This window comes from Patiria miniata, unplaced genomic scaffold (assembly GCF_015706575.1).
Source record: "Patiria miniata isolate m_02_andy unplaced genomic scaffold, ASM1570657v1 HiC_scaffold_24, whole genome shotgun sequence".
Taxonomy (NCBI): Eukaryota; Metazoa; Echinodermata; class Asteroidea; order Valvatida; family Asterinidae; genus Patiria; species Patiria miniata.
The window spans coordinates 974,412-1,002,337 of record NW_024037063.1 but is presented as its reverse complement, the minus strand read 5'-3'; the positions used below and the strand labels follow the sequence as shown (position 1 = coordinate 1,002,337).

The window sequence follows — 27,926 nt, the reverse complement described above, 5'->3', positions numbered from 1 at the left end:
TTTAGCAAAATTGGGAAAACTCAGATGTTTCTGGAAAATTGCAGCTTGTAAGGGGTTAACCTTGCATTTTTAGTAAAATTTAGATGTTTATGAAACATTTCAAATAGTAAGGGGTGAACCTTGCATTTTTTTAGCGAAATTGGGCAAAATCAGATCTTTCTGGAACATTTCAGATTGTAAGGGGTTAACCTTGCTTTTGTAGTAAAATTTGGCAAAACAAGATGTGTATAAAAAATTTCAAATTGTAAGGGGTTAACCTTTCTTTTTTAGTAAAATTGGGAAAATTTAAATGTTTATGAAACATTTCAAATTGTCAGTGGTTAACCTTGCATTTTTTAGCAAAATAGGGCAAAATCAGGTGTTTATGGAAAATTTCAGATTGTAAGGGGTTAACTTTGCTTTTTTAAGCGAAATTGGGAAAAATCAGATGTTTCTTGAAAATTGCAGATTGTAAGGGGTTAACTTGGCATTTTTAGCATAACTGGGCAATATCAGATTTATATGAAAAATCTCAAATTTTAAGGGGTGAACCTTGTATTTTTAGCGAAATTGGGCAAAATCAGATCTTTCTGGACAATTTCAGATTGTAAGGGGTTACCTTGCTTTTTTAGTGATATTTGGCAAAATAAGATGTGAATGAAAAATTTCAAATTGTAAGGGGTTAACCTTGCTTTTTGTAGTAAAATTGGGCAAATTTAAATGTTTATGAAAAATCTCAAATTGTAAGGGGTGAACCTTGCATTTTTGAGCAAAATAGGGCAAAATCAGGTGTTTATGAAAAATGTTAGATTGTAAGGGGTTAACCTTGCATTTTTAGCAAAATTTTGAAAAATCAGACCGGATTTGTATGAAAAATCAAAAATTGTAAGAGGTTAACCTTTGCCCAATTAGGGCAAAATCAGATGTTTCTGGAAAATTGCAGATTGAAAGGGGTTAACCTTGCATTTTTAGCAAAACTGGGCAATATCAGATTTTTATGAAAAATCTCAAACTGTAAGGGGTGAACCTTGCATTTTTAGCAAAATTGGCCAAAATCAGATGTTTCTGAAAAATTTCAGATGTAAGGGGGTTAACCTTGCTTTTTTAGTAAAATTGGGCAAATTTTAATGTGCATGAAAAATTTCAAATTGTTAGGGGTTAACCTTGCATTTTTGAGCAAAATACGACAAAACCAGGTGTTAATGAAAAATTTCAGATTGTAAAGGGTTCACCTTGCATTTTTAGCAAAATTGGGAATAATCAGATTTGTATGAAAAATCAAAAATTGTAAGAGGTTAACCTTTGCCAAATTAGGGCAAAATCAGATGTTTCTGGAAAATTGCAGATTGAAAGGGGTTAACCTTGCATTTTAAGCAAAATTGGTCAAAATGAGATTTTTATGAAAAATCTCAAATTGTAAGGGGTGAACCTTGCATATATTAGCAAAATTGGGCAAAATCAGATGTTTTGGAAAAAAATCCGATGTAAGGAATTAACCTTACTTTTTTCTTTAGTGAAATTTGGTAAAAATTAGGTGTTTATGAAAAATTTCAAATTGTAAGGGGTTAAGATTGCATTTTTTTTAGCAAAATAGGGCAAAATCAGATGTTTATGGAAAATTTCAAATTGTATTTTTTAAGCGAAATTGGGGAAAAAATCTGATGTTTCTGGAAAATTGCAATCTGAACCCCTTACAATTTGAAATTTTCGATAAACATCTAATTTGTACCAAATTTCACTAAAAAAAAAAGTAAGGTTAATTCCTTACATCGGAATTTTTTTCAGAAACATCTGATTTTGCCCAATTTTGCTTAAAATGCAAGGTTTACCCCTTTCAATCTGCAATTTTCAAGAAACATCTGATTTTGCCCTAATTTGGCAAAGGTTAACCCCTTACAATTTTTGATTTTTCATACAAATCTGATTTTTCCCAATTTTGCTAAAAATGCAAGGTGAACCCTTTACAATCTGAATTTTTTTCATGAACACCTGGTTTTGCCGTATTTTGCTTAAAAATGCAAGGTTAACCCCTAACAATTTGAAATTTTCCGATGTAAGGGGGTTAGGCCAAAAAAAAAAGTCTCCGGTTTCTGGTATGCGCGCGCGTCGCCGTAGCCCTGCGCGTCGGCAAAATGAAAAAGGTTTTTTTTCAATAAAAGATGATGTCTCAAAACCGCCAAACTCACTGGTTTGACTAGAATTCTGCTGCAGCACAGTTTTAACGTGTTTTTAGATGGGGGTATGATCGAGAATAAGCTTTATGTGGACTCACTGGACTCCCGTACATTTTGCACTAAGTTTAGTCGGGCACCATTTGCAGTCATCAGCCGACATTTGAAGCAAAAAGTCAGGTAAAAAAAAAAAAAAGCCGCGTCGCCGCACCACTTTTTGGGCAAGCTCCATACCAGAAACCGGAGACTTTTTTTTGGGGGGGGGGGCCTTAACCTTGCTTTTTTAGTGCCCTAATTTGGCAAAGGTTAACCCCTTACAATTTTTGATTTTTCATACAAATCTGATTTTTCCCAATTTCGTTAAAAAAGCAAGGTTAACCCCCTTACATCTGAAATTTTTCAGAAACATCTGATTTTGCCCAATTTTGCTAAAAATGCAAGGTTCACCCCTTACAATTTGAGATTTTTCATAAAAATCTGATATAGCCCAGTTTTGCTAAAAATGCAAGGTTAACCCCTTTCAATCTGCAATTTTCCAGAAACATCTGATTTTGCCCTAATTGGGCAAAGGTTAACCTCTTACAATTTTTGATTTTTCATACAATTCTGATTTTTCCCAATTTTGCTAAAAATGCAAGGTGAACCCCTTACAATCTGACATTTTTCATAAACACCTGATTTTGCCCTATTTTGCTCAAAAATGCAAGGTTCACCCCTTGCAATTTGAGATTTTTCATAAACATTTAAATTTGCCCAATTTTACTAAAAAAAGCAAGGTTAACCCCTTACAATTTGAAATTTTTCATTCACATCTTATTTTGCCAAATATCACTAAAAAAGAAAGGTTAACCCCTTTCAATCTGAAATTGTCCAGAAAGATCTGATTTTGCCCAATTTCGCTAAAAATACAAGGTTCACCCCTTACAATTTGAGATTTTTCATATAAATCTGATATTGCCCAGTTATGCTAAAAATGCCAAGTTAACCCCTTACAATCTGCAATTTTCAAGAAACATCTGATTTTGCCCTAATTTGGCAAGGTTTACCCCTTACAATTTTTGATTTTTTATACAAATCTGATTTTGCCCAATTTTGCTAAAAATGCAAAGTTAACCCCTTACCATCTGAAATTTTCCATAAACACCTGATTTTGCCCTTTTTTGCTAAAAAATGCAAGGTTAACCACTGACAATTTGAAATGTTTCATAAACATTTAAATTTTCCCAATTTTACTAAAAAAGAAAGGTTAACCCCTTACAATTTGAAATTTTTCATACACATCTTATTTTGCCAAATTTTACTACAAAAGCAAGGTTAACCCCTTACAATCTGAAATTTTCCAGAAAGATCTGATTTTGCCCAATTTCGCTAAAAAATGCAAGGTTCACCCCTTACAAGCTGCAATTTTCCAGAAACATCTGATTTTTCCCAATTTTGCTAATATGTAAGGTTAACCCCTTGCAAACTGTTAAATCAATACATGAAGTGTCCCATTTGACTTTTTTAAAACAAATTATTTTTCCAGTTTTTAGGGTAAAAGAATTTTCTCTTTTTCCTTTCTCTTTTGTTGTTGCTATATTTTGCGAATTAACTCATTCGTATGGAATGCTCATAGTCAATCAAAGAATATTTCACACATGGGGGCCTAAATTATTTTTTTGTAAATTAAATAGAGACGCATTGATCGTGCTATCATATACCATTCTATTACTATTGCGAATTACTGTATTGTTTGGAATGTTCACAATTAAAGACACGTTATTTGAAAGATGTATAAATATATTTATATTACAATGTACATCTTTATTCTTTCCCGGTATAATTTATGGCGTTTCTTACGTCAATTGGCAATCGCGTCATTATATAATGATAGTCAAATTGATCAAACGAAACTCCGTTTTGATTATAGTCAATTATGAAATATTCATTGATTTATGACATACACCTTTGTTTCAATTTTGATACTACTTGTAGACGTGCCGAGCAGCTGTAGATATCAAACTAAACCAAAGTATAAAAGATAGAGGGTAAAAAAAAATCAAAAAGTTATGTGCTAGTCAAGCTTTCAGGGATCGGTCTGAGCCATAACAATGCCCCAGCCGATCCCTTAGTTCTCTTCCGGGGTCTCGGCGTCCCCGACCAATACACACTTCCTTCCCTATCCATCCATATAACCCCGGAGGGCCAGGCACCATGTAAAAGCAAAGAGCTAAGGGAGGAACAGGGCGGCCCCTAAGCCCTGATCCTCCGAGTGGACCACATGCCCTGAACCTGTACGAAGGCGCCAACCTGGAATTCGCGGACAGTACCAGCAGCAGTGCTTACCGATTAAGCTAAGGTACTGTTGGTACTTTACGACGGGAAATTAAATCTCTTATAGTGAATAATTGAACTCATTCGTTAAAAACCAAAAAGACACCAGCGGGATTCGAACCCGGGACCCCGCTAACCGTGGACGACGAATCGTAACCACTCGGCCATTTCGTTACCTTAGAATTTTCCTTAAACTGAGAAAAGTTGTCTTTATAGGTGAGCAAACGCGCCAGGAAGATTACTGGGTCCATTTGCTTTACCTTAATGGGTAAAAACAAGTCGATATAATGAGCCCAGTGTGTTTGGTTTGTTAGGAAGCTGCATAACACAGCCTAATGTGCAAAACAGTCGTGTGCTAGGCGGATCATTACGCAACAATAAAAACCGCAATTGTGTATTTTCAAAAGGCAGACGCGTAGATTTCTACTCTTTGTATCTGGGCACATATAGATTCTCACCTCCCTCTTCAGCTATTTCGACTTTCTTAAAAAGAAAAATAGAGACTGTCAGCGAATCTCCGGGAGTTGAAATAAGGATCGTCCCCTCGATAGACCTCATGAAGACTCAGTAAAGTTCAACATTGGGCTCTTTTTCAACAGCTGTTTTTGTGGAAACTTTACATCTGGATTTTTTAGAAGCATCTGATTTTGCGCAATTTTAGTAAAATATGCTCCAAATTTTGCTAAAAAAGCAAGGTTAACCCCTTACCATTTTAGATTTTTCATACAAATCTGATTTTGCCAAATTTTACTAAATATACAAGGTACACCTCTTACAATTTAAAATTTTTCATAAACATTTCTTTTTGCCCAATTTTGCTAGAAATACAGGGTTAAGCCCTAACAATCTGCAATTTTCCAGAATCATCTGATTGTGTCCTATTTTGCTTTAAAAAAAATGCAAGTTTTTTTCATGAACATCTAATTTTTCCCAATCGTATTTATAAAGCAATAATGAAAAACATCGCACACTTATATTGAACATCGCACATAAATGTAAAAGATAACAAACACATATTGAACATCCAACATATATATTGCAAAATATTGAATATTGCAACGTTTGACACGCCATACCCGCCCTGCAAACTGTTTGCAGGGCCAGGGCGGGGGGTATGAGCGAATACTTCTTGTTGCTTGTTTCCGGGATAAATGCTACAAAAGTATCTCTTGCTCGGCCTGTTTATCTACAGCTACATGTAGCTCAAAGTTAAAGTTGATCATAGGGCTGTACGTGGTGGCCGGGTATACGTGTTGGGACATACAGTTTGCACGATGTCAACTATGGAGGAAGGAAAATAATCTCAGATGCTTAAAAATGAAACCAACACTATCACATTCAAATAAAACATTCGATTTGTTTTCATGTTTTTTTTGCGCTGGAAGAAAAACAAAGGCCACTATTTTTCTAACAACACCCAAAAGTCTTTTCTGCATGAATGTATTGCCATTGAAGACAGGCAACCAGTTTAGTAATTGATTAACGTTACCTGTGGGTTGTTCCATTTTGTTTAGGTGGAAAATTAAGTAAAATCTGTCACAAAAAAGCAACATTTTCCTTTTGAATTTCAAACAGGATGGAATCACGATGAAATAGATAATAAATTGTACTTAAATAAATGATTTAAACAGTGAATGATCTCGTCTTCTATGACTCAAAATATTGGACACCATATTTGTTTTGTTTACATTATCCCCCTTGATGAAATGGATGTGGCCAATGGCTGCCTCACTGACGCTTTGAAATGTTGAAAAACATACCCAAAACACCTGTGAAACAGGTTGGTGAGAATTTTATGCGAGGAATTACGAAGGATGCAGCAACATGAAAAGTCACTTTCTTGGATGAATATATTCTGGATAATGATAGGCACTATGACACTCATACCTGAGAATCCTCTGGTGACCTAACTTGCTTGTAAAAGGTGAGTATTAACACATTTTTGGTCAGGTTTCGAATGGGAACTCGGCTGCCAATGGCAATGTCAGTGTGCATAGCCATGCACACATTGCGTGCGGCACTGCACAGCAGTGTATACAGGAAATTCTGTATACATTGCGTGCGGTTTAACGTGCAGTGTGATAATATACTCGGGTGAAGGGGGGTGGGTGGCCAATTTACTGGACTACCTCCGTAAATAAAGGCCACACTTGGAACATGTATCAAAAAATGTAGAAGAACTCCTGTGTAGTGTGGTGTGTCAGGTTTTGAGAAATTCACAAAGTTTGTTTGTAAATTGTAATAATTAAAATTAGGATGGGACGCCATATTAATTATTATCGCGGTACTTATCACGTTTCTCATTCTGAATGAAGATTGCCCTCTAACATGTCTAACCTTCCCGAATTGCCCTGTCTTTTGTGTTGTTTAAGTCCTTTTCATATTGATATAAAACAAACCCGATGGTGGTGTGATTATTTTGTGTACGATGCCTGTGAAAATAGACATGCTTGGAGTAAGCGAACGGAGGTGGGCTCGCTATTATCGCGGTAGGCGGGAAGTGGTTTTTATAATGATCTCAACTTGTTTATTCATAGTTGAATTTTTGACCAAAACATCCCTAAATATAGACCAGTGAACGTGGCGTTGTATACAACGCCACGCTCTGGTATCATTTCGAACCTAGCGAAATCGATGTGTCATTTCGTATGCAGGTTGAGTACTTGCCTAGAAATCTATGTGTGCCTGCACGTGCGTTTAGGATGTGTCATTTCGAAGCAATTTGCCCAAAATGAAGACCCATACTAACGTGTAGAAATTAGATTCTAACGTTAACTGGACAGGTACCCAGCGTCATTTGCGTGTAAAATTATCGGAGCCCTCCGAGCTACCCGTCTGCTTCATGTGAAGCATACGATTATGGTTGTCGCTTGGACAGATTGACAGCTGTTTCATGTTGCATCTAGATCCTGTGAGGAGGACAGCTACTTCATCTTTTTTTGACCATAAGAAGACCTATGGATCGTCTTTGTATCCCAGTTCACCAACAAGATCAGCAAGGATCATTTCCGTGCCTGGCCTTTTTATTTATTTATTTTTTCTGACTTTAGTAGCAGGCGTAAGCTAGAGCATGAAGAGCAACTGTCCAGTTTTGCCAACAAATGACACAAGAGGTGAAAAGTGTAATGACTGCATTTTTTAAACTTAATTATAATACAATTTGGATATTGAAGTGAAAAGACAAGAATATTCTTATCTGATGAATTCAATTGATAGGAAGCCAGATCCACCTGTTTGTGTTATTATTTATTTTTTTATTCAATAAATTTTAGCACAAGAACTAAATGTTTAAAAGTAAGGTTTAAATTTGCTTTGCAGTTTTTGCTTAGGAATTCATTGTAGTTATAAAGTAGGTCCTTGTTATTTGTTCAGAAAAAATAAAAATAAGATTTCCTCTTATTTTTGCGTCGCGGCGAGCAGTGCGCCCCATGTGGTGCGGTGAGAGAGGGAAAGGACTGGAAACTTGTCTAAAACAATGTCTATTTTTAGCTGCGACAGAAAACAGCCGTCGAATCATACGAAACGGCGCTATAATACAATGCGCATCGTCAGTTGGGGAAAGTCCAACCTCGTCTCCACTTCCTGTTTACTATTGGAAACAAGTTTGGAAATAAAGTAAGCACCGGGGATGAGGTTGGTTTGAGTCCAGTCAGTCAGGAGGTTGCAGGACGTCGAGATCTGGGGCCAGATTTTCCCTCAAATTTCGTTCAAATGCAAGATTTGGCATAAGAGCAAGAAAGACTTTCAAGAAAGCTTCATGTATGTTTGTGAGTACTTACATGACTTATCACACGGTAAAGTAGGCCCTAATGTTCAGTTTGTGTCATGGAGGGACGATTTCACTTGGTTCGAAATCCCACAAGCCACGTTCACGGGCCTACCCTGAATAAAGTCTGATATATTTTCCCTGTAATGTTCAAGTTAAAGATTATATGCCTGCAGGATGATTTCTCTCCCCTCCCCCAAAAGGAGAACGAAAATCACTGAGACAAGTCTACTGATTGGCAATTGGGGTCGCCATTAACTGTACACGGTGTGCCGTTTTAGTTTTTTCAACGCACTCTCCTTATTTGCGGTCTTTCCCTGAAAAGAGGTTTGTGTTTTTGTGATGCATATATATACCTCGAAAAGCTCTCAATTCATTGGTCTTTCAATGAAAATTATTACAGAAACACAGAATTATGAATGGTCTCTTCTCTCTCTAAGCTCCCGCTATAAAGAATTAAAACCCCAGCCCAAATACGCTCATTTATATTTTTCCTTGCAAGTTTGCCCTGCTGTATGGCTGAAATGAATTTCTAGATTGGGTTTTTACCTACTTCTGAACCTCAACTGTTTGTTGTTGGTGTGCATTTTTAGTACGGGAACTGGGTAGCCTATTGAAGTAAAACACGGGTACCCGGGTTCCTGTAAAATAAACCCAACCCCAAAACTCCAATCATGGAAGTTGTCTGAGGATTTACGGTGTAAGTTGCAATTTTTTTCAGAGTGTAATCTGTTGTGTGTTAAAAATGCATAGTATAAACGTGAAATCTGTTTTTGTTGGTTGTCCATGAAACCTTTTTTTCATTTTGAAAAAGTCCCCCCAAAAATGTCATTAAACCCTTTCTTTATTATTGTCTGAGAAGTTACTAAATAATTTGTAAATTTGGTTACAGAAACCTGGAATCAGTTCCTGACATGAGCGGTCGGGTACTTGGGTTAGTTGGGTACCCGGTTCCCAGGTTCCCTTGCACACACCCCTTAGGCCAAAAAAAAATGTGTGCTTCCGATTACATGGCATTTGAAAATAGGTGTAGGTACATGTAGGTTGGTAGGGAATTTTTTTGGGGGGGGGGGACTTTTTGTCTTGATCATATGGAGGCATCTGCGTGTAGTTAAAGGGAAAAGGTAGTAATTGATGGTTTTGGGTGTTTTTTCCCTCATTTTTCCCATAAAAAAAGTTAGGGTAGGACTGTCAGAATAGGGTAGGTAGGGAAACCGGAAGCAGAACTATTTGCTTTGTTCAGCCTTATGTACAGGCACTCTGTCAGGCCTGCACTCTGTACATTTCGGTGCATCAGCTACCGTACATGTACATGTAACTTTAGATCAAACATCATACATGTAAGTGTTGGCTATTATATGTGTATCTCAGTAGTGTGTTCTGAAGTACCAATAATGCAGGAATGACTGTGTATTGAATCATAGTAAGCTGGTTGTGTGAAGTGCTTTTGTTATGCTAATCTTGTTATTGCTGCACACAGTGGCCTTGTGTGCCATTCGTGCACAGTAGGTCATCTGCTCAAATGCACACAACCAAACCACAGCAGTCATCATTGATTACAGAAACCTTTGATGTGAGTTTACTACCAAATTTGATCTTGGGTGCTGTGTGTTTATAAACACAACCATTCATATTACTGTTGAGTAAATCGTCGTTACATCTAGTGAATTTACAAACAATTCATTGCTTTCAGGAATTTTTCATTAAAAATGTGTCATACAGACACACCCAAAATGAGTGTTTTCTGTATTCATCATAATTATATGTACACACCACCCACACTGCTCTAGCTGATGATAAATTTATTGATTTTGTACGTGTGTACTTTTAAAAAGCCATTGCATACAGTTTTTTTTGTCTCTTTTCGTATTGATTTTGAAGGAAAAAACAAATTCAGTTTCGGTTTGTCATGGTTGGTAGGAAGGCATAATTTTTTCTTTGAATTGTAAAAAAAAATTGGTCAGGCAAATTCTGTACCTAAAGTCCTTGTAATCATTCTAAGAGCTCACATGTAAATATAGATTTACATTTATTACTACATAATTATTATTGGATTACATACGTGTACATGTGTACAAACTGAAAAGGCACTCGGCATCATTACATGTTAATCAAGGCTAGGGTCCTTTCTTGGACCCACAGTACAGTTCAAGATTATATACATGTATCATCAAGAATATTTGAAACTTTCCTGAACACGATTGTGACACAGACATACATACATGTAACATAGAATAAAACAACTGTTTTGTGAAGAAGATTTATTAAAAAATGCCTATTTTCAGTTTGAATATTGACATACTAATGATGTTGTTTGGACTATTTAAAGCCATCTTAACCACCTACGGCACAATGTATATGTAAACTCGCTTAGAAAGGCTTGTACAAAAGCCCAGGCAAAAAAAACGTCTGCATGAAAACAAGCTTGACAATGTACAATTGAGCTACATACATGTACCGGTACATGAGGTACGTATTGTGGAATTTGGGTTGGGATAATAGAGGGAAAAGGGACCATTTTTGTTATTCACTGGAGATATACGGTCGCGTCGTTCGGGATTCTTACGATCTATTTTTTTATAACGTAGTTGTTGCTCCAGCTCTAGTGTGTCAAATTCCTGATGATAGTGAGTTCAGCGTAAAACGTAAACACGACGAATTTATTATACATGTAGTGCATTTCAGCTTTTTAACTCTACCATGGGTACCATGGTAACGGGCCCACCACTGTTTGTGTTATGTCAAGGGTGAGTGATCGCAGGTCAGGGGGTGATTCAGATACTGAATTTCCTTTTTATCGGCAGACAATGACAAGTTCAATCAGAGACCAACTTGACTTTATCGCCTCTTGTACAGGCGTTGGGACTATTCTTGCACTGTGATACAATGAAAGGGAAGGAATCACTGTGAGGACAAGGTTAATAGGGTTTGAAATTGTGAACTTCACAGAATCAACAGTGATCTTTTTCAATTGCCAGGATGTTTTTAATTGCTAGGATCTTTTTTTAAATTGCTAGGATCTTTTTTAGTTGTACATGTAAAATGAATCAATCAGGATAAAAAAAAAAATTGCTTAAATTGTTAAAGTTATTGAAAACAAAATTCTGGCAAGGCATTGAACTTTGCTAGTTTTGGGGGCTTGGGTCACACTTGATTTTGGTAAAATACAGTACATGGGTACATACCGGTACGAAAGCAATGTTTGGTTACAAGTACACGTATAGCCACACCACTTAGTGCAAACTTGTACCATTACACACACTCTTGTTTTACAATACTCCCGAGGACAATGCTTTGTGTTTCCCTTTGTCCCTGTAATATAACACTCTCCCTTAGACTAAGCACACAAACCTATTTCAGAGGACAGTTTTGAACAAAAGACCCAACGCCCGACGACTGAAAAGGATCTGTTGTTTGTTCTCCCTTTGTGTGTCAGTCTGGGGGTTATGAAGAACATGTTCATGTATACATGTATACATGTACGTGTGCATGTACATTGTATGGTACCTTGTGCAAATTGACCAAATTCTTTATAATGATAACGATTTACAAGTACTGTACATGTATAGTCACATTACACACGCAACATGAATATGTTGAAAGAACAAGAAGCATTTAAACTGTACTAACCAACTGTAGTTTGAATGGAATTTGTTCTACATGTAAATGTACATGTACATGTACATGTACATGTACGGCTTTCCTTTTCAAAAAATCTGTTGAGAAGAGATTTCAATAGCTGTGGCCTGTCATCCAGATAATGAGCTTAACAGTCCTGACAGAAGAAGAAAATCTGGTGACAATAAGAAACTGAGCAGCTTCCTTCCATTGTGTCACTTTGTGGAGTTTCGAACGCTCCAAAGACAGATTAAGTGTGCCGCCTTCTTCATGTACATACTGGTACTGGAGGCAGGGGTGGCTTAAATTAATGCGCTTTATGCAAACTGTGTCCCAAGTGGTGAAATTGTGTAAAGTTTTATGTATTAGTTTAAGGTGATGTTCTCTTTCCTGCTAGTATGGAACACTAAAGATAGGGGGGGGGGGGGGGTCCAAAGATACGGGGATGCCAATGGTATTTGGGCATCGCAAATGTGCCCTGTACCTCATTGATTTTAATGGTATTTCAACCCAACTAATATTCAACATTAGGTTTTGCCCTTCACCGACAAGTAAACACTTTATGTGTGTTACCTCCTGAGTGAAAGTTGGAGAAATCACTCGGATGGGACTCAAACAATGAGTCAATATTATCAACTTTTATTAGAGTCCCCTCAAAGGCTTGTTTCAGTCCAGTTAGATTTAGTTCCGAATTGAATTGCAAGTGCAGTATTTAGACAAAAAAATTATTACAGTTTGATGCAGATTTAAGCCGAAGATTTTTTAGCAACTGCAAAATTGTTGATATCATGGAGGTAGGAATAGATGCACATGTACATGTACTGTATGTCGTTTCGAAATTTGAAACAGTTCTGATTGTGATGGTGTTTCTCTTGTTTTCTCCAGGCAGCCATGCCGGTTTCGAGCCTCGTGTCTCAGGGGACAGTCAAGGTCTCTGTCAGCGATGTGCTGGAGGTACGCAGCGGGCCGCTCAATGAGGAGGAACTCTGGAGCGTGCTGTGCCAGAGCGCCAAGGCCCTGCAGGATGTCTTCTTGCAAGGTGAGTGAGAAACTAACAGGCCACTGGACACTGTGGACTCAGTGCATGGACAGTTGATAAAACTTTGCAGGGATGTAAACACTGCAAAAAAAAGAAAGTCCACACTCATTGGAGGGGTCATAATTTTGAATCAGATCGTCTTATGATGACGTCATTTATATAGACCTTTGGGGAATGTTGTTAGCTACATTTTGATAACCCATTTGCTACCAAAGACTGTAAATTGTCCAAGATTGACAACGGTTGATGAAAAATGATGCAATTTGAAAAGTTGCAAATTTAAAGAGCTTGCAAGTCGAAATTGCTGTGTGACAATGTTGCACTGCCTGAAACGAACTGCAGGGAATATCGATCTAACAGTGCTTGTATGCATGTGGGCATGCAAAATTGAATACCCACGCACTTTTCGAGCACTGTGCAGTTGATAGGGGCTAATTATGGGCGTATGTGTTTTTACAATTTCTCCAATTATAGAAAATAGTTGAACGTAACACAGTGAATTTCAAAATCTTTCCAATTTTTCCTTGTTTGAAATTTCTTTCTCCGGTTTTTTTTTTTTTCATAACAGGCGAGGCAGTCGTCCAGGGCACACCGCGCTTTGTTCTCTGCCCCTACACGCTTCACTTCACGCCCAGCGGACGCGTTACGTTCGCCGAGACGATTGACCCAACCCTTCCCGATATCAGGAACTTCCTGTCCCCAGAGGTCCTGACTGGCCACATGAATCCATCCGATGCCGCTGTGGAAAAGGTTGGTAGGAGACTGGGTTTCAGACCTTTCCAGCTCACACAGCATGTCTACCAGCACATCCGTTAACTTAATTTTATTGTCCAGTTCAAGGTGACGATCACAATAGTCTTGAAAATAGAAAGATGCTGAGCTTAAACCTTTAACTCTTAAATTCTTGTGTAAAAGTGTACATAAGCATTCAGAGGAAATATTACCTCCAGGCTGATATCTTTGCAGATGTCATAATCTTGCTATTGGGTCGCCATAGAGGCCATGCTGTCTGTTTAACAATTTTTGGCTGCTGTGATGTGGGATATGACCTTTTGAACACCCAAGGGGCGCATCGCCTCAGCTGCTATGCGCCCCGAGGGTGTTAAAAAAGTCATATCCCACATCACAGCAGTCAACAATTGTTTTGTAATACATCTGTCTTGGATTCCTTGGATTAGTGTGCCATAACTTTTCATAAACTTAACACGTGATCGTTCTAGGCCAATGAAAATACAGTATTCAAGACAGAGGTATAACAAAATAATTTATACTCTAATCCAGTTTATAGTTATATTGTATCTTAATCAGATATCATGAGAAAATTCCTTTGATTTTTCTGTCTATTCAAATTTACAGTCAACAATTCCCTGTGACTTGCAATGCAAAACGTGAGAAAATTGTAAATGTTTGCCGGCCAAAAATGTGCTTCTGTTATACAAAATAAACGTATGGAGGTTTGTTGTAAAAAAATTGTATAATATCATTCGCTGATTTATAAATAATACTGTTTTTCTTTTCCCTTTTCCTTTTGTAGATGTTGGTGTACTCTCTAGGGATGACCCTGTTCTGGGCAGCAGAGTATTCCACCCCAGCAGGCAGTAGGCCAACCTTGACCCATGACCTCCAGTCCATACTGCTTGCCATGACCAACGCCAATGCTGACGCCAGAGTGGCGCTGATACATATCCTAGAGGTAAATCACAACTCCTCCCCACAAAGTTTTGCTATAATAATGAGAACCTGTGCTGTTCAAAGTCTTTGTGTGAAACTGATTTAAACACATGATTTTAGAGCTTCTGTGTGGATTATTAGCTGTAATTTGCGTCCTTAAAATATGCCAAATATCAGCTAGTCAGCTAAGTTGAAAACAAATATATAATCATAAATTTACCTCGGTGTCAGTGGTCAAATATTCCATCAAATCAAACTAAATTATTCAAAAATGCACAACACTAAATGTCCACAATTACAAAGCAAAGCCACACTGTACTTTTATGGTGAGGATAACTTTGAGCGTAAAACTCTATCAGGAAGTCATCCGGCAAATTGAATTTTGTTGATTGTATTGTATTTTTTCGCAGGCATGTACACTGCATGCACGCCAGACACACACAGGGCTACCGTACGCACACCACGTGATGAAGCTCAGCAGAATCGTCATGGGCAGTGTCTATGAGGTATGTAGTCAGAAATTCAGATTTTACAATTCACAACCAGTAGCACATTCAAGTGTGACGAACACACTTTGGCCAAGTTCGCGCAAGGACTATAGTTGACCAATGGTTAACTAACGTTTGCCCGAACTCTGTCTAGTCAACGGTGGTTGACTACGCTAGTTGACTATTTGGAACCAGCCTACTGGGGTTGGTTGCTTGGCTGGTAACCAATAGCTGCGCGCATTCATAACGCTAGCAGAGAGCCAGGATCCAGAAGTTTTACGATGACATTTTGACCAGCGTTTGACTAGAGATGTTCACACGTTGCTATCAGTGCGCAGGCGTAAGGTACGTCACAAATCAACCACTAGTCGACTAATGGTCCTTGCCCGAACTTGGCCCTGACTGTAGGAGCACAACTCTACTTGGTCCTTACTTGTACACATCTCCTCGCTTGATTGTAGCTGGACAAGCTGGTGCATCCATACAGCCCTGGGGATGAGGTGGATGCTGATCTCAACAGCAGTAACCCTCTCAATGGAAGTGGCTCCTATGTGCAGAATGGCGGGCCCCCGGAACACCACAGAAACTCTGGTAAGCTAAAAAAAACACCTGTTCCCTTATCAATTAGCATTTTGCACCTTTCAGAATAGTTACTCACAAAGAGCGTTTTTAATTGAAATGGAGCTTATTCATCCAAAATGTAATTTATTTCAAGCTTCGGCATAAATTACAATTACTTTGGAAAATGGAAAGAATGTTGCAACCTGACGCTGCTTTTTTCTTAATATATCATCTCAATGGAGGTCAGTCATTTTACAAAAATGATGATAAGACATGAATCTGGGACTGAGAAACATTTCCAATTTTGTTAGGAAATACTTAGACAATTTTCTTGACTCTACATAGACTTTGTACACAACCGCTGAAGTAGCGTCAGGTTGCAACATTCTTTCCTTGAAAATACCTAGAAATATTCAGTTCAAGGGATGGGAAGAAGAAGACCAAGGCTATGTGATTCTAGACTTTGTGGGATGTTGTAACTTCGGAAAGCAGCTACGCAGAAAAATTGCAGCTTAGCCAATTTATTCATTCAGCAAAATTTAGTTGAGAGCCAGCTATAACAAATATTGTTAGTACAAACTCTGTTCACAGTTTCTGAGTGCTTAACACAACTGGTGGTGTTTTTTTGGACTAACCAACTAAGTTTTTTCTTTCTTTTCTCTATTTTATTGGTGTGGTAAACTAATCACCTTCTGTCTCTCCTCTTCTTTCTGTGCACCCTGTTGTCTCAAGACTCTTTCTTTGCCCTACCGTATCTCACCTACCAAGACGTGCAACCCTTCTATCAAAACTTCCCTCCTCCTTACCGTTTCCGAGATTTCCGGCCCTGCTCCTGCAGCTCTCCTGCATACTGCCCATGTAAGTCTGGCCTCGGGTAGCGGGCTATCTGCTCTGTGCATTCCCCATTGAGGGCGCTGTTTGGGCTATCACTGACAGCAACAGAGGGATTAAAGTTGCTGTTTTCGAGATTCATCCCGAAAAAAAATTAATTGCTATTTTTTTAGAAAAATACAAAAGTTTTTCACTTTTAAATGAGACAGCGACCAAAAAAAATCTGCCAGTGTTTAGTTATTAAATGATTATTTTACCAGTTTCAATTAGTGACAATAATTTTGTTCTTGCTGGGTAGGCTGGTTCCCGCCCACAATCAGTATTGATAATGTATGGACCAGGAGCAGCTGATACAAGGCGTTCCTGATTGAACAAGCAGTGTACTGATTTTTTTTTTTTTTTAACGTTGGCATTTTTACTTATTTGTGATGTGGTCTTGTTATACCTTGGGATAACAAAAAGATTGCTGTGCCTAATATGTATTTAATACCTGATACTTCCTAGAAAAACACAAGAATGACAACAACCTTCACGTTTACTATTTTGAACGGTTCAACATGCATATCACATTGCGATATCAGTAACTTGACAATGATTCCTTTGCAGGGCGTTTGAGTCCAAGCAAGAGGCCTGGCTATCACCAAAACTCAAACAACAATGCTACGTCAAACAAGCGGCCCCGCTCGGCCAAAGATAGTCGGCACTATCACCACGAACCCCCAGATGGCAGCAGCCATCACAGCCGCTCGCGATCCGCGCACCATCCTTCGAATATCAGCACTAGCACTGTCGACTCCCAAGATAGTTACGGTGATGCAAGAGGAGTACGTGACTCCCAGCTACCGCACCGGACGTACCGGACAACGGGAGTAGAGGAGACTGGCCGGTCGTACCATTTATCTGACATTTTCACCCCGACGTTGGCCTCGGGGGAGGGATCCAGAGATCAGTCCCGATCGAGAGACCGGTCCAGATCGAGAGACAGGTCAAGGGAAAGGTCGCGGGGGAGGTCGAGGTCACGGGACCGCTCCACGGACCGATTCAGCAAAAAAACGCGCTCGCCGCCCTCGGGAGAGAGCCGGCACCCTCAGACCAACGCGGTTTACGACAGACTCTACGAGAGGCGGGAACGCTTGCGTCTGCTGAGGGAGCAGCTGGGCATCAGGCACCGGGATCTGGACATCCGCAGACCGTTACTTGGTTACCATAGCGACGGGGGGACTGTAAGCGACGAGGGCAGTGAGGTCGATGCAGGTCATGAGCCAAAGGTCAGGGCCAGGTCACTCAAGTCATTGACCTCGATGGAGTCTGCTCAGGAGGGTAAGCATCTGTTTAAGTTTTTTTAAAGAGTGTCAAACACACTTTTGCGCTTGCGAGGAAATTGAGTGTTAGTGGCAGCAGTGCCTGGTCCAGTGGTTACAGGGTTCAACTCTTGAGCAATGGTATGTGGGTGCAAGCCCTGATTTAGAATGTGGTGCTTGTGTTCTTGGGCAAGACACTTGACTACAACTGCCTCTCTCCACCAGGAGTATAAATGGACTCCTGTGAGGGTTGAGACCAGATTGCGCTGATCTCGAGCTGCTGCAGAATCTGCTTACATGGCCTGATGAACACCCTTAGTGCTTCGAGACTTTGGTATAAAATGCTTTAAAAACACATCTATGTTTTGTTCAATTGATGTATTTGCATTTTTAGGAAGTTTCTATCCTGACCAGCAGCAGTATGCCTCATCAGACTCTCTGTCAACTGACCGCGGCCGGTCGCGCAACCGCAGGGCCGAACTCCAGGGGATGGAGCGTCGAGCGTCAGGCCCCTCCTCCCAACCGACTTCCAAGCCTTCATCGCTGCGGCGCGCGGAGAGCGCCCCCAGGCAGCAGAATGGTAAAGCCCCTGACCGAGTACCAGTGAATGGCCAGGCGGTGCCAGCACGCAACGGTACCAGGGATCCTCCTGCTGGAAAGAGGAAACTCAAGGTAAGAAAAGTATAAAAAAACAAACTGATGCATCATTTGAAAATCAGATGGAATGTGACTCATGACAGAAGTCCAAACAGTATGAAGTTTTAATGGCGGCTGTGCAAATCTAATTAAAAAAATTTAATGTTATGTAAGTAAATTGTCTTCCGTACAATCATTGTAACAAAGCATTTGTCTAGGGTGCAATAACTACTGTATTTCTTAATGTGAAAATCTACATAAAGACCCTCCCCCCCCAAAAAAAAAACCCAAAGGAAAATAATACTCAAATATCCACACTGTTATAGAAATTGAGATGACAAGATTGGTATGACATACCGCCATTTTCAACCCTTTTTTTTGAATATTTTTTTACAGAAATTTTTTGGACCGGAATTTGTAGTGATGAGCAGTACTGCCAACGAATCTTTGGACATGTCCCCTTCCATACTGGTAAGTACACTTGCTTTGTGACAAAACTTTTAATTTATTGTCTAATATAATGAGATGTCTGTGACCTGCCTCCACAATTTTATTTTAGTACCTCCTAGCAACTATCGATGTTCATTTATAGTCCTTAGTTAAAGAGGTAAGTAGGGTCAAATGGCTTGCCAAAGCACACAGGATCTGGCAAGGAGCATGATTTGAACCCATGCCCTTCAATCATGAGTCATAAACTCTAAACCACATGGCCAGTTTTCCCTCCTATATTGCTACAAAAATCCTACAAAATGAAATTGTATGGATTGTTCCATGCCAAATCACCTAGAGACATTTGAAAGGCAGGCATAGCTCCAGTGACTACTTTAATTTTGAATTGTAACCAATCTCCATCTTTCCTATGAACTTCTACATTTTCTATCCAGTGTAAAGCGGGTAAAATCCCCCCTGACCGCAAGAAGGTCACCGTGGTGCTCCTGAACGGCCGCCGGCTTGACCTCATGTGTGACCTCGGGACCAAAGGTCAAGAGATGTTTGACATCGTCACGTCCCACATTGGACTGAGCGAGAAGGTGTACTTTGGACTAGCCTACATTAAAGGTACATTAAAGGTTTTGTATCTTGAGCAATCACAAGTTCATTTCATTCTGAAACAAGTTTCAACAGAACTTGTCTTGGTAAGAGATTGGTTAGACAGCTGGTCACAATTCCCGGCAAGCCAGTCTTTGGAACTTTGGCACTGGGATCCAAGAAATTCTGAGCATGCCTCATGGGCCTCATTAGCTTAAATGCAGCACGCATGAGGTATACTTAGAAATTCTCGGGCCTCAGTGCCAAAGTTCCCAAGACTGGATCCTAGAACTATTGATCAAACCTTAAATTGAAAACAAAAGTCAACAGTTGTGATGCGATCAAGCTAAATGAGTTGTTTGTCGACCCTGGTAAAAGGTTTTTTTTTACAGATTTGAAAAGAGCACAATCTCAGCATAACTGCTGTCAAAACCGCATGCTGGTACCATCTTTACTTTAAAAATTATGGAAGTCGGAACACCAAGAGATGTGATGAAGTGATGTGATGAAGTGGCTCTACTTTGGCCTGAATCTCCAAATGAAAGTTCCCGACAAACGACTTATGTAGCTTGATCGCATCACAATTGTGGCATGTTTGTTTTCATTCTAAGCTCATTTTACACAGTAGGCACAAGTCAGAATACAAGTAAAATGATTTGTAACCCAATACTCAAGGGTTTGGATATTATCTTATCTAATATCAGATGGGGAGTACTTCTTTCTGGAGTCGGACGTGAAGCTGTTCAAGGTGGGCCCAGACTCCTGGAAGGAAGAGGTCAAGAAGGGGTCAAAGAAGGTTGTTGCTAGGGACAAGTTCACGCTGTTTTTCAGGATCAAGTTCTATCTGGAGAACACGGCCATGTTGAAGTGAGTAGTAAATGTTTCCCACATGACTCTCCTATGCAATAAAAGCAGAAAAGTGGCAACATTACTTTGCACTGCCACCATCATATAACAGAATCAACACAGTGGATGTGTATGTGCCTATTTCAGCAGAAGAAAAGTGTTGCCTTTTAAGGGCAGGTTACCTGAATGCAAATACAAAGTAGTCAAGTGTTCCTGCTGGGAATTTGCAAGAATTGACCACATTTGAACTCCAGGAAATTCCACTAGGAGTGTTCTGTTGCCTCATATTTGCTTCATATTCGTATTCACATGATGAACCATCCATCAGGTGGAAAATGCATGTGGGTTATTCTTTAAATTTAGGGTCCATAGAGAGACATTTTTTGGGTCCCTGTTACCTTGGTACTTTGTAAATCGCTATTCAGGTATCGATCGATTTTTATTTGATGGGTAGGTAATTTGCTATTCTTAGAGTACGACTGCATTATGGAGTGCATCAGCATTATAAAATCATAGATGTCAAATGTGACAGGGACAGGAAAAAACTCGACCCCAAATTTATAAAATGACCCATAAGGTTAATACAGCAAAGGAATATTGTAGGGCAACCAGTTTAACCCTGTGTAATATGAAACTGTGTCTTTGTGCAGGGACCAACTCACCCGCCACCAGTACTACTTGCAGCTGCGGAGGGATATCCTGGAGGAGAGGACGCGATGCGACGAGCGGGCCGCACTACAGCTAGCCTCCCTGGCACTGCAGGCCGAGATGGGGGACTACCACGCCGAGACCATGAGCCGGAACTACTTTCTGCCAGAGCACTACGTTCCCTCGGGGATCATTGATACGGTGGGCGTCCCGCGGATCAGGCAGTCCCTGCCCCCCATGCACGCCACTCACTCCGGCATGGGGGAGCTGCAAGCTGAGATGGAGTTTTTGATGGTATGTTTGTTTGGAGTCCTTTTACTTAAATATTCATATTTCATTGATATGCTTTCTGGTAGGAATTTCAATAACACAAAAAGCATGTTAGCCAAAAATTAGTAAGAATTGAATAAAAATAATATTTTTCTTGACATTTTTGTAAAGTGCTTAAACAAATTTGGTTTTCGAACCGGCCAACCGATCCCGTTAGCTCGGTGGTCGAGTGGTAAGACATCTGGTCGTGGGTTCGAGTCCCACCCGAGTGATTTTTTCCAACTTTCACTCGGGAGGTAACACACTGAGTATACAGTGTTTAAAAACGGCGGTGAAGGGCAAAACCTAATTTAAATTTGGTTTTGTCCTTCAAATTTCCCTTCTTTTTAAACGGACCAAATTTCTGGTCTGCAAATTTGTAAAGTCATTATTCTATAATTAAATGTGGGCCGAGTTTTTACATTCCATGTCTCATTCAAAAGTGAATAGCTATCGTTTTGCTCGAATAGAGAAATTTATTTTAAAAAGGGAGAGTTTTCAGGGTGACACTAAAACAGCATTGGGAGAGCTTTAAAGAAATTCAACCTTGATGAGAAGCTGTTCCAAGATTGTAACCGTAAAGATTTTGGAAATGTTGATTTTTTTTTTAACTCTAGGAAGCGAGGAAACTACAGGAGTACGGCATCCATTTCCACCGTGCCTCCCGCAGTAAGAAGGATCCCAGCGCCTCCATCTGGCTGGGTATCTGCACCCGCGGCATCATTGTCTACGAGAAACATGGCAGTGTGCGACAACAGATCCATGCACACCCATGGCACCTGACCAGGAAGATTGCTTTCAATGTAAGACAGATGAAATCTTAAAATCATAAAATAAGAACAGTGCTCCATGGATTGCAGATTTGAATAGTGCTTTGATGTTCATTATCTGAAAATTAAGTTAGAATTCCAGCGTTATGTAATGTCTGTGACAACTTTTAACAGCTCAGTGAATAAACCTGACAATGTGATATATTTTTTTCAAATCTCACACATCCGTCAACTAGAAATGGTCAAGGAGATTACAGACTAGGAGTTTGGGATCATTTCTCTGAATCATTAATTAGATGTTGTTAATTGGCTCTGTTATGGACATTACTCTGCCTTTCATTACACTGGAAGTGTCCATACTCGATTAATGATCCCAAGATAACTCAAATTTCTACTTTAAACTTTGATTTAAGCTTTGAGTATCATACTAACAAAACAGCATATCTTAAAGAAACTGTTTATCGTGTTTCTCTTTCCAAAATAGAGAAAGAAGTTTTCCGTCGAAGCGAATGACGGAACTACCAGTAAATACATCCATTACACCGAAAACTACAAAAAGTAAGTGGATATTAATTTAATTTCCCCCATTTGTTGTATATGTCAATCTGACAGAAACGTGGGCTAATTTTTTGCAGTCGATGTCTCATTCAAAAGTGAAAAAGCAATTTGTTTTTGTGGTGTAATTTGAAAGAAGTTCAGACAGTACATCTTTAAATAAGTTGTTCTGCAAGCACTGGTTAGAATAGAACAAAATGTTAACCACTGACCATATCCCTACTGGTAGCCATTCTAGATGCTTAAAGGTCTCTTGTCAGTGTTTTTCCACATATTTGTAAATGTCAAAGGCCAAAACAGTGGTTCTGGGCAAGAGGTTACGATCCCTGCCTACAAGGAATATATTCGTATTGTATCTGCAACTCTTAATCTCTCACTCCTGACATTACGTAGGATTGTCTGGGACCAAGCACAAAAATATCTTTGCTGTACAATAACAGCTACTAACTAAAAGTCTTGTTCGGTAAATTGCTTAAAATTGGTTCATGCTCATGTTGTGTTTGTTCTCGCCAACAGAGGGCGGTACATGCTCCAGCTCTGCCAGTCCCAGCACAAGTTTCAGATGGCGATGCGTCTGAAGGCAAACACCTCCCGCAAGTTTGGTCAAGGTAAACGTTACGCCATCCAGAGGAATAGATTGAATTGCCATGGAAATCAGGGATGATTAAAAGACGTAATTTCTAGAAACAATCTCAAAGCTTGTGATCCAAAGTGAAGATGAAGTCCTATTTTTTTGTATATTAATTTGTGTGAGTGCCATTCATTTGGTGCCTTTGCAACAACCATCGTTAAATGTAATTTATTGTTATGATCCTGGACAAGTTGATGGATACCTTGCCTGTAAAACCTTGAAGATGCCCATCTAATATGGGTGCTGTAGATCAAGATCGGAATTACCTACACTAATCAGTGGGGACGTTACTAAATATGGTCCCACAGAACCAGATGTTTAAAGATGATGTCAAGTTATAGGAACAGTTGTGGTCGAGGGGCTTCTGATTGGTATAAAGCACCCTCTTCTTGTGGCGTCTGTATTATATCTTTTGTTTTTGTGCTTCCTTTGAAGATTTTCCCGTGGAGGCAGAATCCTTCACCGACTCACTCCGGTTCTCAGCATACAATGACTACCAAGATGAACTGGATTTCTCTGACGACGATGACAACGGAAGCATTCAAAACTCAGTTCCCGAGAGCCTATTCCTCCAAGGCCAAGAGGATGTCAACGGACAACAACAGCACGTGCCAGATTACGAAGAGATTGCTATGGGTAATCAGAATCGATCATCATCTTCACCAGACAGACGGTGGGAGAGAGATCCACCGATCTATCAGAATCAGCCCGCTTTTCCCAAAAGCCAGAGGGAGGGCAGTCAAGAACGGAGACAGCGGAATGAGTCCCCTAGCCGGACGTTGCCAAATCACCGGAATGAGAAGAACAGCAGGCATCATGGGAAGGACTACCACAGCAAGGAGACGATCCCTTACGACGAGCTGAAGGTCGGCAGGTCGTCAAGTAAGGCGTCGCAGGGACGCCGGCTGTCGGAGTCGCGAAGCAGCCGCTTGGAGCGGCAGAACCAGCACCTGAGCTTTCACAGTGGGAGCTCCAATGACGCCTCCCCCCAGGGGGAGAACGGTCACAACCATGGCCATAGCCACAGCCGCAACCACACACCAAGCCGGAAATCACCAGACAAGGAGCGTCAACCGTCCCGAGCCAGAGCCCGTACCCCTGAACCCAAAGCAGTGACTTCGGAGTCTGGTCGCCAAGCCTACGAGGACGAGAATCCCTACGCTACCGTGGCAGATATGGAGATACAGGAAGGTCACCGTTCTCAAGACAGTGAAGACATGGATGAGGACGGGCGGGAGATCCTAGGCCTGGATGAGGTGGATATGCCTCAAGTCATCGGTAAGTACAGTTTTGATAATGCCTTCAAGTTTCTAGTTTACCCAAATTTATGTAGTTCTCAATCAATTTGAACATAGCTTTACTCGATGTTTTGAATGATGTATTCAACACATCCTGAAGAGAAAGTAATATTACATGAAAATAATTGCTTGTGTTAAAATTTCCAAGTCACTTGAAGGCCCTATTTCTGTCCATTTGTGTTCAGTTAAGGTTCATGACAAGCTTCATGTCATTTGTTTTAGTTATTGACTTGAATCATGTGCATGTACAAGTCTTTCTCCAAATATCTTTTCACTAGTTTCCACACTAGTATGTCAGTATTCCAAACCTATGTATACATTTAAGTTGAATATTATAAGCCAACTTGTAATGTTTCAGAAATACCAACTGCAGGCCACTTGCCACTAAGAACACTTTTGCCTTTGTAATGACTTAAATTATTTAGATGCAAAATCCGTGGCAAAGGCAGATAGGTCTCTTAGTCTTGCGAGAGCCATCGTAATTCGTGTTTTGTCTCATAGATGCCAGTATACGCACTCACGAGCGTACCCGTCCTGGCACGCTGGATGACCACACAGAAGTGATCAGCGAGACCTTACAGGAGCGACTCGATGACCTCTCACCCCCAGAGCAGCCTGAGAGAGACATCTCCATCATCACGCTCAAGAAGGACTCCAGTCATGGACTAGGTATGTGGCTAACCTAGAAGTGGTTCAACCCTAATCCCTGCCAAATAAATTCACCAGGTTTTGGGGGATTTTGTAGGTAAACAATTAGTCCAGGTAGTCATGGCTTACTTGGTGTTTGAAACTTCAGGGTTTGTACAACTCAAACATTTTATTTTTCAATAAACCAATTTTAAATTACATGTTTTTATAGTGATAAATTCAATCTCCAAATTGCCTTAAACAGATGACATCTATTCATGATGCCATGGGTGGATGGTTAAATTTGAATTAATGAACTTCAAACAACTACCATGTGACGTTGTTATTTGTCCTTGATGATGCAATATTTCATTTGAAAAAAATTAAGTTGGCGCTTGATCAAACTTGAATGCAAATTTGTAACATTTATGGCAAGTGTTGGCACTGGGAATTGGCAACATTTCGCACATTTTCAGAGTGAATATGTTATAACATCAAACTTTTTATATTTAATTTTTTGTACTTCAGGTGTGACCATTGTCGGGGGTGAGAACTCACGCAGTCTGGACCTGGGCATCTTTGTCCAGTCGGTCATCCCCGACGGGCCAGCTGACCGAGACGGCCGGCTGCGTCCAGGAGATCGTATCATCTCCATCAACGGTCAAAGCCTAGAAGGTATCAGTCACCGTGTGGCTGTGGACATCCTGAGCAACGCTCCGGCCACGGTGCAGCTGATAGTGTCCCAGCCAAAGTCATCAAGTCCTGGTAAGAGCCAGTGGGAAAAAAATTGTCTAAACTATTATCTGGGCACTGCAGAGCCATGTGTAATCGTTTGTTACCTAGAGATATCTCAGTTTTCGTTTTCGCTTTCAGTTACCCCAATTCTGTATAAATAGGCCCTTAAAGTTAACTTAGCAATAACATATAGATTTTGTACAGAACGAACACAGTGTTTTGCTTAACTATGTACTTAGCAATATTTGAGTTTATGGTTTTGTTAGTCGATTTTTTTCTGTTTGTTTGTTAGCTTGTTTATTTTGTTATATTCTTAAATGAGTTGATTTTCCTGTTTGATATTTTCATTTCTGAATGAAAGTGCAAGTACATGTATCAGGCAAACATTTTTTTTTATCACACCCAAGAAATTCAAACTGGAATTTGAAATAGATCTGTGTTGCAGTTCAGTCTAATTTGTTGTGACATGGTGTATTGCCAACCAGTAACGATATCGCTATATATATATATACTTGTTGTTGAACAGATTCCAAACAGCAACGACAGGTTCCCATGGAGGATGATGATGTCATCACTCCGACCCAGGCCGTCCAATCACAGGCCCAGCTGCAGCTCCCGCCCACCAACGGCAACCAGCCCGACACGCCCAGGACCCAGAAACGCAAGCACACGCCCCCGCGTAAGCCCCAGCGAAGACCTCAGAGCTTCGGCTCCAACTACAGCTTGGCGTTGTCAGACGCGAGTCACGGAAGTGATGGCAGTGCTACGCAGACCAACCCCAAGGCTACCCGGGCCCGTATGCTCTTGACGGCTGAGAACGCCCGACCCCAAAGATCTACAGACTCAAATCAGAACGCACACGATAATCAAATCAAGCCAGTGGCTGACGAAGATAGTTCTAGGTCGCGAGATAAAAGTCAGAGTAGGGCTTCGCCAGCTGACCAAAGTGATGTCCACTTCAGCTCGGATGAGGAGGATGTCCCTACCCCAAGAAGCTCGGATTTGGACGACCTGTTCCCCGACGAACACAAATCCTCAGCCAAGCCTCGTCTAGTCCACGGTTCACTGTCCGCCTCAGCCAACTCCCCTCTGAGTGATTTTTTCACCTCTCCTGCCGAGGCCCTTGATTCGGCTGTGGATAACACGGACGCTATGACCAAAACGGAGGCTGAGGACGATTATGAGGAAGAGGCGGGTCAGGGGGTGGAGGTCAAAGGTCAGGGGGAATTGAAGCTTGGCGATGTCTACAGGGTCCAGCTGAAGAAAAGCAACAACAGCTTGGGAATCAGTGTCACGGTAAGTCTCAGATGCTCTAACAAATAAACCTTCATGATTTTGTATATTTTGTTGGTTTCCATGACTACAAAGCACAAGCTGTCCAATTGCTATACATAAAAATCATAACCTCCAAGTGGTGATATTTGTATGTTCTGTGATCGGGGTAACACTATGCCATTGTTGACTGTTGTGATGTGGATTAACTTTTCACCCAATGGACAAATAGTAGTAACAGTGAGGGTGCCATACAATGATGAGTGCGTAAAAACCATTTTCCTCATTCCTAGTTAAAACTTTCTTATGCTCTATGTGTTCAAATTAAGTTCTCATTAAATTAAAAATCCATGTCTTAGGCCAAAAAAAAAAAGTCTCCGGTTTCTGGTATGCGCGCGCGTCACTGTAGCAATGCGCGTCGGCAAAATGAAAATTTTTTTTTTTCAATGAAAGATGATGTCTAAAAACCGCCAAACTCACTGGTTTGACTGGAATCCTGCTGCTGCACATTTTTAATGTGTTTTTAGATGAGTTATGGTCGAGAATAAGCTTTATGTGGCCTCTCTGGACTCCCAATCCCATATAGGCCTATTTGTACTAAGTTTAGTCGGGCACCATTTGCAGTCATCAGCCGACATTTGAAGCAAAAAAGTTGGGTAAAAAAAAAAAAAGCCGTGTCGCTGCACCACTTTTTGGACAAGCTCCATACCAGAAACCGGAGACTTTTTTTTTTTTGCCTTAGTGTCTAAAACTACCTGAAACAGGGATTGTAAAAATATAAAAAAATTCTTGAAGATTTGCTTATTATATGTTGAATTGAAAATGTTGAATT

The 27,926-nt window shown here is 40.2% G+C and overlaps 1 protein-coding gene across 3 annotated transcripts in view; it reads left to right on the top strand.

Annotated features, from left to right (window-relative positions):
* Positions 1-6,198: 6,198 nt before the first annotated feature.
* Positions 6,199-27,926, top strand: part of LOC119732640 (tyrosine-protein phosphatase non-receptor type 13-like) — a 44,072-nt gene continuing 22,344 nt past the window's right edge. For 2 of the 3 annotated variants that reach the window (XM_038206262.1, XM_038206261.1), the window contains exons 1-20: positions 6,199-6,387; positions 12,733-12,886; positions 13,455-13,636; positions 14,421-14,579; positions 14,968-15,063; positions 15,507-15,636; positions 16,339-16,464; positions 17,044-17,757; positions 18,133-18,410; positions 18,771-18,845; positions 19,259-19,433; positions 20,108-20,270; positions 20,900-21,191; positions 21,824-22,009; positions 22,461-22,534; positions 23,048-23,139; positions 23,598-24,440; positions 24,962-25,129; positions 25,616-25,852; positions 26,349-27,118. In XM_038206262.1, coding sequence (XP_038062190.1) covers positions 12,739-12,886; positions 13,455-13,636; positions 14,421-14,579; positions 14,968-15,063; positions 15,507-15,636; positions 16,339-16,464; positions 17,044-17,757; positions 18,133-18,410; positions 18,771-18,845; positions 19,259-19,433; positions 20,108-20,270; positions 20,900-21,191; positions 21,824-22,009; positions 22,461-22,534; positions 23,048-23,139; positions 23,598-24,440; positions 24,962-25,129; positions 25,616-25,852; positions 26,349-27,118 — 4,908 coding nt within the window. In that variant the 5' untranslated portion in view covers positions 6,199-6,387; positions 12,733-12,738. The remainder of the gene's footprint in view (positions 6,388-12,732; positions 12,887-13,454; positions 13,637-14,420; positions 14,580-14,967; positions 15,064-15,506; positions 15,637-16,338; positions 16,465-17,043; positions 17,758-18,132; positions 18,411-18,770; positions 18,846-19,258; positions 19,434-20,107; positions 20,271-20,899; positions 21,192-21,823; positions 22,010-22,460; positions 22,535-23,047; positions 23,140-23,597; positions 24,441-24,961; positions 25,130-25,615; positions 25,853-26,348; positions 27,119-27,926) is intronic. The other variant, XM_038206263.1, reaches the window with a different exon arrangement.